The following is a 10,087-nucleotide window of genomic DNA, read 5'->3' on the forward strand; positions in this document are numbered from 1 at the left end:
ATGGAGTAGAAGATGGAGACAAATTCATTAATATGATTTATTTTCGCGGAATGGATGTGCAGGACTGAGCGGCGGTCATATTTTGTACCGCTACGCGGTACATCTAGTTAAGTATCAGGCTGTTTCATATTATAAAACCAATGTTTGGGCTAAGTACTACAAATCTTTACATTTTATAGCTGGATTTGAAACAGTCATCAAGGCTGAACAACTAAGCCATGGACAGCTATGAGCTCCCACTGAGTGAGTTGCGCCAATCTAGTTAGTTATGCCGAAAAGAAAACTGTATCTATCACTAAATATGTAGAGTGCCTCTTGTACCTAGTTTTCCATATTTATGAGGTCTGCCTAACCACCAGGTTGGATATATGAAGTAGTAAGCCAATAAATTACTAACATGGACATGTTCTGCCATGAGGTATACATGCCATGCCATGTTCTCTCTCTCTCTCCAGTTCTTCCCCTTGGCTACCTTTTCCCACCATATATAAACTTCTCCAATTCGGCACACGTTTTGTCTCATCCTGCCCATCTCTCCTCCTTACACATATCCCATAAAAATGCCTATGATGTTTAGGTCTACTGGAGCAAATGGGCTTCTAGGCCCCACTACTGGGAGCTTTGGTGGCCTACGCTCAGATGTTGGGCTGGGAATGGGTTTCGGTCTTGTTGGAGGTGCCTCTGCTGCAGCCTTAGGTCTTGGGGTATCGAGAGGTGTCGGTTCCACGGTAAATGTCACCCCAGGATCTTTTAGCCGTGCGTCCACGCTTGTCCCTCTACTTACGCGGGCGGACGAGAAGAGCACGCTGGCAAAGTTAAACGGGCGATTCTGCGGCTTTGTGTCTAGAGTGCGTCAACTTCAGAAAGAAAACGTTGCTCTGGAGGCGCGCCTAGCGGCGCTCACCGGGAGCTCGGATGCGACCAAGGTCACAGTCTCTGCGATCGAACAAGAAACCCAGCTGCAGGAGTACCGCAACAACACTGCAACCCTCTCCCTGGACACAGTCAAACTGGAGATCGAATTGGATGGCATTCGTGGTGTTGCACATGAACTAAAGGCCAAGTAAGTGTTTGTTTGTTTTTATGTCTCTTATGACTGTAGGCCTAAGCACAGCTACAAAACATTTCAACCAAATGTATGCAACCACAAGTAATTTCCTTCAAACAACAAAACTTGTGGTCAAATCAGTGTGTGCCTTCAATCAACAATGGACAACAAAATGCAAAACTTAGGTTTCAATATGAGGAGTTTCAGCCTTCATTTTTGCTATGCCTATGCCATGTCTTTATATTTTACATAGAAAAACTGAAAAGACATAATGTATTAAGTGAAATTATTTTAATAATTATTTCTCAGATGTGCCTTAGATCCAGCTTGCAAATAGCAACACGGAACAGAGATGGTATCAATAATGAATGATTGCTGATTGAAAATTGTGCAAAGGAGTTTCACAGAGTAACATTTCAAGTTCATAAATGTGCAAGCAATGTCTATTAACTGTGAAAACATGTTTTCCATTGGCATATAGCAAAAATAACATAGTTAATCCAATAGCATTAGAGTGTGTGAGAACTGTTTTTGTTGACATTTGCAAGAGGGGACTTCTGCTTTGCTAAGAAGGTGAAGATCAAGATGAAGTAGACCCCAGTTTCATTAAGTGCATCTTCGCAATCGAGAAAAAAAGCAGTAGTATTGTGCGCCTGTGTGCAGGCAACATGCATGATTTTGACTGGCTGTTTTAGTATGTTGTTCACACTTGTTTACATCTTGCAGGTATGATTTTGAGCAAGGTGTGAAATTTCAGTTGGAGGCTGATATTGCTGCCATGAGAAAGGTAATGATTCAAATGAGGTTATTGGTTCACTAATCAGTGTGGCAAGTTCATATAGTACACAACCGTATCTATATTTAACTAATGAAAACAGTTTGTTATTATTATTTTAATGCAGGTGCTGAAATATACAGTAGTTGACCAAACTGTTAAAGGCCCGGTACTTTTCAAAGAATATCAATGAAAGATCATTCGAAGTATATTACCTTTAGTTTAGGGATTGCATAAGAGATATCAGTGTCAGTGCCTGTGTGGGGCATACTCAAATGTCAGGATGCTTTAGTCTTAAAGGATGTTTCTGGTTAATTTGTGGGGTGCAGGACATTAAGGCAGCCTCTGAACTTCATGAGGAGTTAGATGCTCAGCGACACAGCCTGAAGGATGAATTGGACTCCATCACCAAAATACAAGAGGAGGTAATGCAGATAACTTGTACACATTGTGTACATGAAGTATACAATTTCTTCTCTTGCACATGCAGGCTACTATGTGAACATGCATACAAGAATGTTGTGCTGAATGAACTGTGAATGGCCTCACAATGAATACATAGTGTTTCTATACATTTCAGATCCTAGAATCCTAATCCTAGAATTGTTATGATGATGATTGTTGTAGGAGATAGCCAGTCTTGAACCCAAAATGGGAAAATCCTATGACACATCCATGTCAATGATTGAGGTGGACACAGGGAAATCCTTCGACATCACTGTGGCACTGAACAAGATCCGTGCAGAGTATGAGGCAACAGTAGAGAAACACAGAAAGGAGGCTGACACATACTACAAACTCAAGGTACACATTGTCGCAGCTGGAAGTATTTGACAGAAATGGTGTATAAACAAGGAATGATGAAACATTGTGCTGGGCAAGGAATTGTGGATCGGTGAAAAGCATCCAAGGTGCATTTTGGACAGACAGTCCAATGTTTTGTTATTTTGTATGTTTAATGGGTTGTCAAATAGCCTAGAGAAGAGGACCGACTTTTTTCTCAGTAATGGTGGTATCAAAACCTACATAGCCAGTCAGCTGTTGTGCCAAAAATATCAATCTATTCCCCACAAGCCTACAAGGCACGTGCCTCCATGCAAGGCACTTCAATCCAACTGCCCTAGGTGGCGCTGTTCTGCATGGCAGCTTTGTACTGCTTTGTTCCCATTGTCTAGGACAGTGTTTTTCAACCACTATGCCGGGGCACACTAGTGTGCCGTGAGAGATCATCAGGTGTGCCGCAGAAAATTACCCAAATGTCACTCACTGGTCCAGAAAAGCAACTGTTGCATCAAAGAATTTATAACCACATGCTCTCATTGATTGTATGATTGCACTATTTGTGGTATGCAGGCATTGTACAACGGGGGCCCCATATCCAGTATTCACAGAATCATCACATATCCAGTTCATAACAACAATTAAATTAGATATAGTCACCTACAAATGAAACAGAGGGCGCTTGTTTCATTGAGCAGGTCTTGCATAGAAGCCATAATAAGGCCATATCTGTGTATTATTTGAAATGTTAGGCTATGGTATTTTTATTTTTTCTTCACACAGGATGTTAGTGTGCCGTGGGACATTTTAAGTGTCAAAAGTGTGCCGTGGCACAAAAAAGGTTGAAAAACACTGGTCTAGGAAATGATGACAAGCAAAGTGCAAAGTCTAAAGACTAACCAAAGTTAATCTAATAACTTGGCATTTATATGCTGATTTAATACCATGACCAAGGTCCTGACTACAAACAATTGGTGGGTCAGCTCAATACTCCCACAAGCCACATGAGAGCTTTAGTTCATACCCGATATACTTTACTCATTGACTAGCTTTGCACTTTGCCCATCATTTAAATTAGGGCCCAAAACTGGATCAAATAGTGGCGGATGTGCTGCCTTTTGTTACTAATTTAGTCTTTGAACATATCATATCATATTATATATCATCAAACAGATTACTCAAAATAGGGGACCAGTGCCACTTAAAAGGCGCGCTGCTGGGTTTACAGCTACAAATATTCACACCACAAATTGTTCTCCAGTCAACACTGGAGGTAGATGAGTGTGGTTGGACCCCACTGGAACAAACCTACAGCAGCCCCCAGGTCTCTGGCCTCAGGTCGTCCGCTGGTCAGAGAAAGAGAAGCCTCCCACGGTGTTTACAGTGAAACTCGCAACCCACATCCTTGTCCCTCGGTGAGCTTTCAGCTGTGTGCAGTGAGGCTTGAGGCCACTAAACATAACATTTATGCCCAGAGGGGATTTAATAAGAGGTAGTTTTAATTCAATTCAATTAGAATTACTGTTTGTTTATGTAATGTTACAGGTGTAATAAAGCTGCTCCTCTGCGTTAAAAACCAAAGTATGTTGATACTGTGGAACATATGAGAAAGCTTATCAGATTCTCCAATTTTACACTCATAGTAGCTGAGCCAAGCCCAAGGGAAGGGAGTCTAGTTTAGTTTACAGGAGCTTTTACTGTGGTGACTGTGTTAGTGCCCAGGTACAGTTAGATTGTATTGAAACCAACTGCATCTAAACATGTGTCCATCACAATGTTTGGTCTGTACAGTATCTTTCCCCTCATGTCCCTCAGTTTAACTTCTAATATTTAATCTCTAAACTTCTAAAGATTATTTTCCATCTCCAAATACCCACCCCTTCATCTGTCCATCATATAAGTCTCTCATTGTCCTCCTCCGTGTCTGTCTGTAGATGGAGGAGGTCCAGGCTGTGAAGGAGAGCACTTCTGAGGAGCTCTCCTCCACTAAGGGGGAGCTCACCGCCTCCAAGAAAGAGCTGCAGACCCTCAAACTAAAGCTGGAGAATCTCGTTAATAAAGTAGGTCTGACATTAGTGATTTCCCCATGCAGCATGCAGACAGTCTGACCTTTATGTGTGTGTGCGTGTGTGTGTGTGTGTCTGTGTGTGTGTGTGTGTGTGTGTGTGTGTGTGTGTCTGTGTATGTGTGTGTGTGTGTGTGTGTGTGTTGGTTTGTTTATCATAGAGTTGTTTGTTTGTATGCTTGAGTATTTACACAGATCATGTTTGTGGGTGTGGGTGTGGATGTGCGTTTGTAAACTGCGGTGTCGATTTCTGTATCTGTTTAAGAAGGTTTCACAGATCACCTTTATGTGTGTGTGTGTGTGTGTGCTGGTGTGTGTGTGTGTGTGTGTGTGTGTGCTGGTTTGTTTATCACAGAGTTGTTTGTTAGAGTGCATGAATGTTTACACGGATCATGATTGTGGGTGTGGTAGTGGACGTGGGTGTGTAAAACTGCGGCGTAGATTTCTGTATCTACAGTATGTAATTTCTGTATCTGTCATTTCTGATAAGAGTTCAGTTTAACCTCAGTAAACATGTGAGGGGGAGGTGCTGGTGTAGTGGCTAAGGAGCCGAGTTAGCATGTATTGGGTTAGTATGTATTGGGTTAGCATGTAGTGGCCAGAAAAGCTGTGGGGTCAGTTCCTAGCTGCCACAGACAGTAAAGAAGAGGTTGTGTCAACAAGAGCTCAAGAGACTACTGGGGCTACAGTCAATCACAGACCCATAACAAATATGTAAAACAGACAGGAAGTTTTGGCCAAGCGAATCTAAATGTCACCTGCTGTAACTCCTCTTTTCAAAATCAACACATGGAGCATCGTGATTCATTTGTGGCATTGTCTCAGTGAAAACTGAGCGATGATTTCCCCCTCTAGGCCCCGGTGTGCTGTCTGCATGCAGCTGACTGCACTGCAGAGCGTGCTGATCGCTCTCCGAACATCATGTAAATCACAGCTCTATGGGTCGAGGAAAAAAAAGAGAAAAAAAAATGCTGAAATAAAACAGGAAGTGGTTGGAACTAGGCTACTGTACATGCTAACGCTTTTGTCAATGTCTACTGCGGCTGCTGAGGGTACCGTAGCCTTCCCAGAAAACATCGAGCTGCTCGGCAGCAATAAACTTACGTATCAGGGAGTTTTATCATCCTCACACAACATCAAAGATGTTAGGTCAACTTACGTATCAACAAAGGGAGTTTTATCATCCTCACACACCATCAAAAATGTTAGGTCAACTTACGTATCAACAAAGGGAGTTTTATCATCCTCACACAACATCAAAGATGTTAGGTCAGATTGTTTCATCAGTTGTCATGATAAATGTGTAATCCGAAGCCAGGGCATTAGAGAGTAATTAGTCATTTCATTTTCAACAGTAGTTTCCTTATGATTAACTGTGCATTGTGATAATCGGTGGAATACAGTAATCTGATTGTGATTTCGACATTTTGATTCACATACTCATTCACTTTAATATTATCATCATACCCACTCTGATGTCAGTACAGATACAGTTAATTGCTCGTGTATTTGGAAGGGTTATAGTGGAAGTCAGTGTAGTGTCACCTCCACATTGTTACTCATTCATTGTCACTACATTGGCAAATACACTCAACACACTTAGATTAGCCTGAAGCAGTTGGCAATGATTGCTTTACTTTTTTTTTGTCAGTCCCACTCATTCAAAGTGAATGTATACATTGAAATGCATTGGGAGTGTCTATTAGGCCTATTAGAGACTCCCAATGCATTTCAAAAACTAAAGACAAACATGACAAAAACTATTTCCATCCACTATTTCCTGTTTTTTATTGAGTCATCACTGTCACCCTGCCTGTCCTCTGCTCTTCCTGCCCTGCTCCTCCTGCAGACAGTGACCCTGGACCACCACCTCGCCGAGGCCCAGGCCCAGTCAGACTCTGCCGTGGCTGGGTATCAAGCCCAGATCCAGGGGCTGGAGGCCGCCATTGAAACAGCCAAAACGGACCTCCTCAATCAAATCCTCAAATACCAGGAGCTGCTAGACATAAAGCTAGCTTTGGACACTGAGATCCAGAGTTACATGCTGCTGTTGGACGGAAGTGATGACAGGTGAACTGACACTCTGTGCTCCGTTCAGCTTATACAATAACCCTCAAGGTCCCTGTTGCATGTAGACATTTGGACATCGAAGGTTGTTATTTTCATTTTCATTTCACCTGGTGTTTTTATGTGACATTAGTGATTTCCCCATGCCGCTGAGTGGCGCCTCCTCCTCCCTGAACCTGTCCAAATCCCCCACCGCCTCCGTCAGGAGCCCCTCGCCCTCCAGTGCCACCCAAGACCTCCTCTCTCTGGAGCAGAGCACAGAGGAAGTGGATCAGTATGTCGTTTCTCCTACTTCCTAGTCGGTGTAAATGTCACCTGCCATTCTTACTGAGTAGCCTACTTTGATTGTAGATAGCATAGCACTATGACGTTTTCATGGCGTTTTAGCTTTGTTATGTGTTTCTGTGGTGGCAACCGTCATATTGTTTTTCACAACTGCTGATGAGGTGCGTTGTTTGAGGAAGTGACATGTCTTGTCTCCTAGGGCATCATCTGTGACTGTGACACAGTCATCATCGACATACTCCTACTCAGGTGAGGTTGGTGATGCAACAGAGATTAAAAAATCCAGTATTTCCGTGTAATTCCTGAAAATATAAAACCAAGAGTCATCATTTGTATTTATCTGCACTGTACCTGTTGGTCAGTATTAGATTTCTTATTTGTGGTTTTATGAGCAAGCATGTAAAGGATGACTGATTGAAATGTTTGCTTCAATACAAAGTCGTCACAAAGTGTTTTCAGAAATACAACTGTAGCTGTCATCAGCTACCTCTGATGGAAAAAAACCCACTATGCAACAGAAGCACTTTCTGAACAGGAGCTTTCTCTTTCTTGGTATTCTAATGAAGAGTGAAAGTTTCTGTTACCCCATTGTCAGTTTGTGGTTCAGCAAGGTGCTGGTATCGCCACCTGGGCTGTTTGGTTCAGCACAGACAAGGCCTCTATTGACTCATCAACCAAAATTATTCTCACTAGAACAGGACATGGCACAGAAACCAGCTAACGGCAGAGCAACTGTACTTTACACTTTGATGTAAAATGTCACTGGCTAGGAGGAAAAGGGAACAGCACTACAACTAGTTCGGTAACACTTTACTTGAAGGTATCTACATAAGAGTGACATCACACTGTCATAAGAATGACACTAACCCTAATGGTAACACTTTACTTGAAGGTATCTACATAAGAGTGACATCACACTGTCATAAGAATGACACTAACCCTAATGGTTACACTTTACTTGAAGGTATCTACATAAGAGCGACATGACACCGTCATGAACGTGTCATAAACATTATAAACAAGTCAAACATTTATGACATAACAACGCTTCTGTTACTCGCTTCTGTCAAGTGTCATTCGGTTTTTGTCATGATAAGTTGACAGTATCGACATAAGAGTGACATGAACATATGACACTGTCATGACACATGAACTCTAACCCTAATCCTAACCCCTAACCCTAATCCTAAACCTAACCCTAATCCTAACCCTAACAAAACCCTATGACAAAAACTGAATGTCACTTAATAACAGAAGCATTATGTCATAAACGTTTATGACACATTCATGACAGTGTCATGTCACTCTTATGTCGATACTGTCAAGTAAAGTGTAACCCAAGTTGGTCTACCTAATATTTAGGCCACAAAACTAAGACCTGTACAATATTTTTGTTAATTTCCAATGTTTTCATACATGTATTCACCCTTGATTTTGCATCATTTTTTACACTCTCAGAAGTGCCTTATCTTGGAGGCCATGTTTTGGCATTAATATCTTAAAAAGCATTATTTCTAGCCTGCCCAACCTTTTTAGGGTTTGTATGTTCTCTGTATGATTGGACCATTACAAGTTTGTACTGCATGGCCAATACTTTTAAATAAGGCCCTAGATATGGAAAAAAGTGCAAAACTTGTGATATTGAGGATCTCCAACATTGGCACCTAAATGTCCATACAGTGAGCTACTTTCACATAGATTTTCAAGTGCCTACTAGCTACCCCACATATTATTTTAACCCCATAAAAATGACTGAAAAACACAACCTCCCCTTCTTTAATCCTTTAAATCTTCAAGCCCAAGATGTGGAGCTCAAATATTGATACACCATTAATAAAATATAGTATATAAAGAAAGAAAAAAATGGTTGATACCAAAAGTACACAAAACATGTTTATACTACCCTTAAACGGGAACTTGGCAACTATTTCAACGTAATAAACCCGTTTAGAAATCATTTGGATGGTTAAATGACCTGTTCCGGTGAAAATGGTGACTTTCCCCGCTGCGCCTAGCGTCCCCAGGCGGAAAACCAACCTTGCAACATTGAGACTACCGTCCCGGAAAGCAGAGTTTAGATTCTCTGCCCGAGCCCGAACTTGACCCGCGGGTCGGGCCGATATTTCCAGCCACTATCCTCGGGCCGGGCCGGGTCGGGTCCTTGATCAAGCTTGCTTTTTTTTTTCTTTCTAATCATTAGCCTACTTGGGTGGGGAGCTTAAGCTATGCCATAGTCAGACTCAGAAATATTTTATATTTAACAAAGTAGGCCTAAGTAACAAGTGTATACAAAGTTAAATAAGTTAGGCTCAGAGTTACAAAACGTCAATTGTAATGTCATCTGCGCAACAAGTGTCATGCGCAGCTTCTCCACTTGCACACATCACACCGGGCCTGCTGTGCTGTATTGTGTAGCTTAAGTGCAACGTGAAGCTTGAAGATGTAAAGAAAAAAAATGAAAACAGGAGAAATAACTTCGAGGAAGTTTGGAGAAAAGTCAGAGGTATGCATTTGTCAGGTATGCTTTGTTGCGTGCATTAAGTGCGCACGATGTTCACCTATGACAGCAAAAATACTTTAACCCTTAAAGGAGTACCGTCACACCGGTGTGACGGGAATGTTGGGAAATTAACATTCTAAAGAATATCTGGGTTCATTGAATTCAACATAGAATTTTAGAACCTTCAATTGTTGCGGAACTTAGAATGTTCAAAAACCTACACCTTTAAGGGGCCCATGATGAACATGAAGCAGGCTTGCCATGGCAGAAATAATGATAGCCAGCCTTCAATGTCCTCTTTTGTCCTCTCAATGTCCTTTAAACGGATTTCTGTAGCTCAAACAGCTCGGAATTAGTTGAGAACGTCAGTTATAATGGCCCACGTATTTAAAAAATGTCGGGTTTAAATCGGGCTCGGGCTCATAATTACAGTTAACGTGTCGGGCCGGGTCGGGCTCGGGCACAATGTGCACGGGCTCGGGTAGGGTCGGGCTTGATTTTTTGGGCCCGATCTAAGCTCTACCGGAAAGAGAAGTGAGAAACAAGAAACTCGTTTTAAATCGTGTT

The 10,087-nt window shown here is 41.9% G+C and overlaps 1 protein-coding gene across 1 annotated transcript; it reads left to right on the forward strand.

Annotated features, from left to right (window-relative positions):
- The first annotated feature begins 653 nt into the window (after window positions 1–653).
- LOC143131503 (thread biopolymer filament subunit gamma-like) lies at window positions 654–7,273 on the forward strand. Its single transcript, XM_076291154.1, has 8 exons — window positions 654–1,063; window positions 1,775–1,835; window positions 2,153–2,248; window positions 2,451–2,627; window positions 4,538–4,663; window positions 6,518–6,738; window positions 6,869–7,009; window positions 7,270–7,273. Exons 1-8 carry the CDS (start codon window positions 654–656, stop codon window positions 7,271–7,273), a joined length of 1,236 nt encoding a protein of 411 aa, XP_076147269.1.
- Window positions 7,274–10,087: the final 2,814 nt, after the last annotated feature.

Source organism: Alosa pseudoharengus, unplaced genomic scaffold, assembly GCF_046254945.1.
Source record: "Alosa pseudoharengus isolate Yale_2024_CS ecotype anadromous, Long Island Sound unplaced genomic scaffold, YU_APseudo_1.1 YU_APseudo_1.1_scf_18, whole genome shotgun sequence".
Taxonomy (NCBI): domain Eukaryota; kingdom Metazoa; phylum Chordata; class Actinopteri; order Clupeiformes; family Clupeidae; genus Alosa; species Alosa pseudoharengus.

What these genes read in the sequence shown, in the direction of transcription:
- LOC143131503 (XM_076291154.1), top strand. Translation starts at nt 654, where the DNA reads ATGGGTTTCGGTCTTGTTGGAGGTGCCTCTGCTGCAGCCTTAGGTCTT. An exon ending in TGGAGAATCTCGTTAATAAA is followed by an intron (nt 4,664 to 6,517) that starts GTAGGTCTGACA and finishes CTCCTCCTGCAG; the next exon opens with ACAGTGACCCTGGACCACCA. An exon ending in TTGGACGGAAGTGATGACAG is followed by an intron (nt 6,739 to 6,868) that starts GTGAACTGACAC and finishes ATGTGACATTAG; the next exon opens with TGATTTCCCCATGCCGCTGA.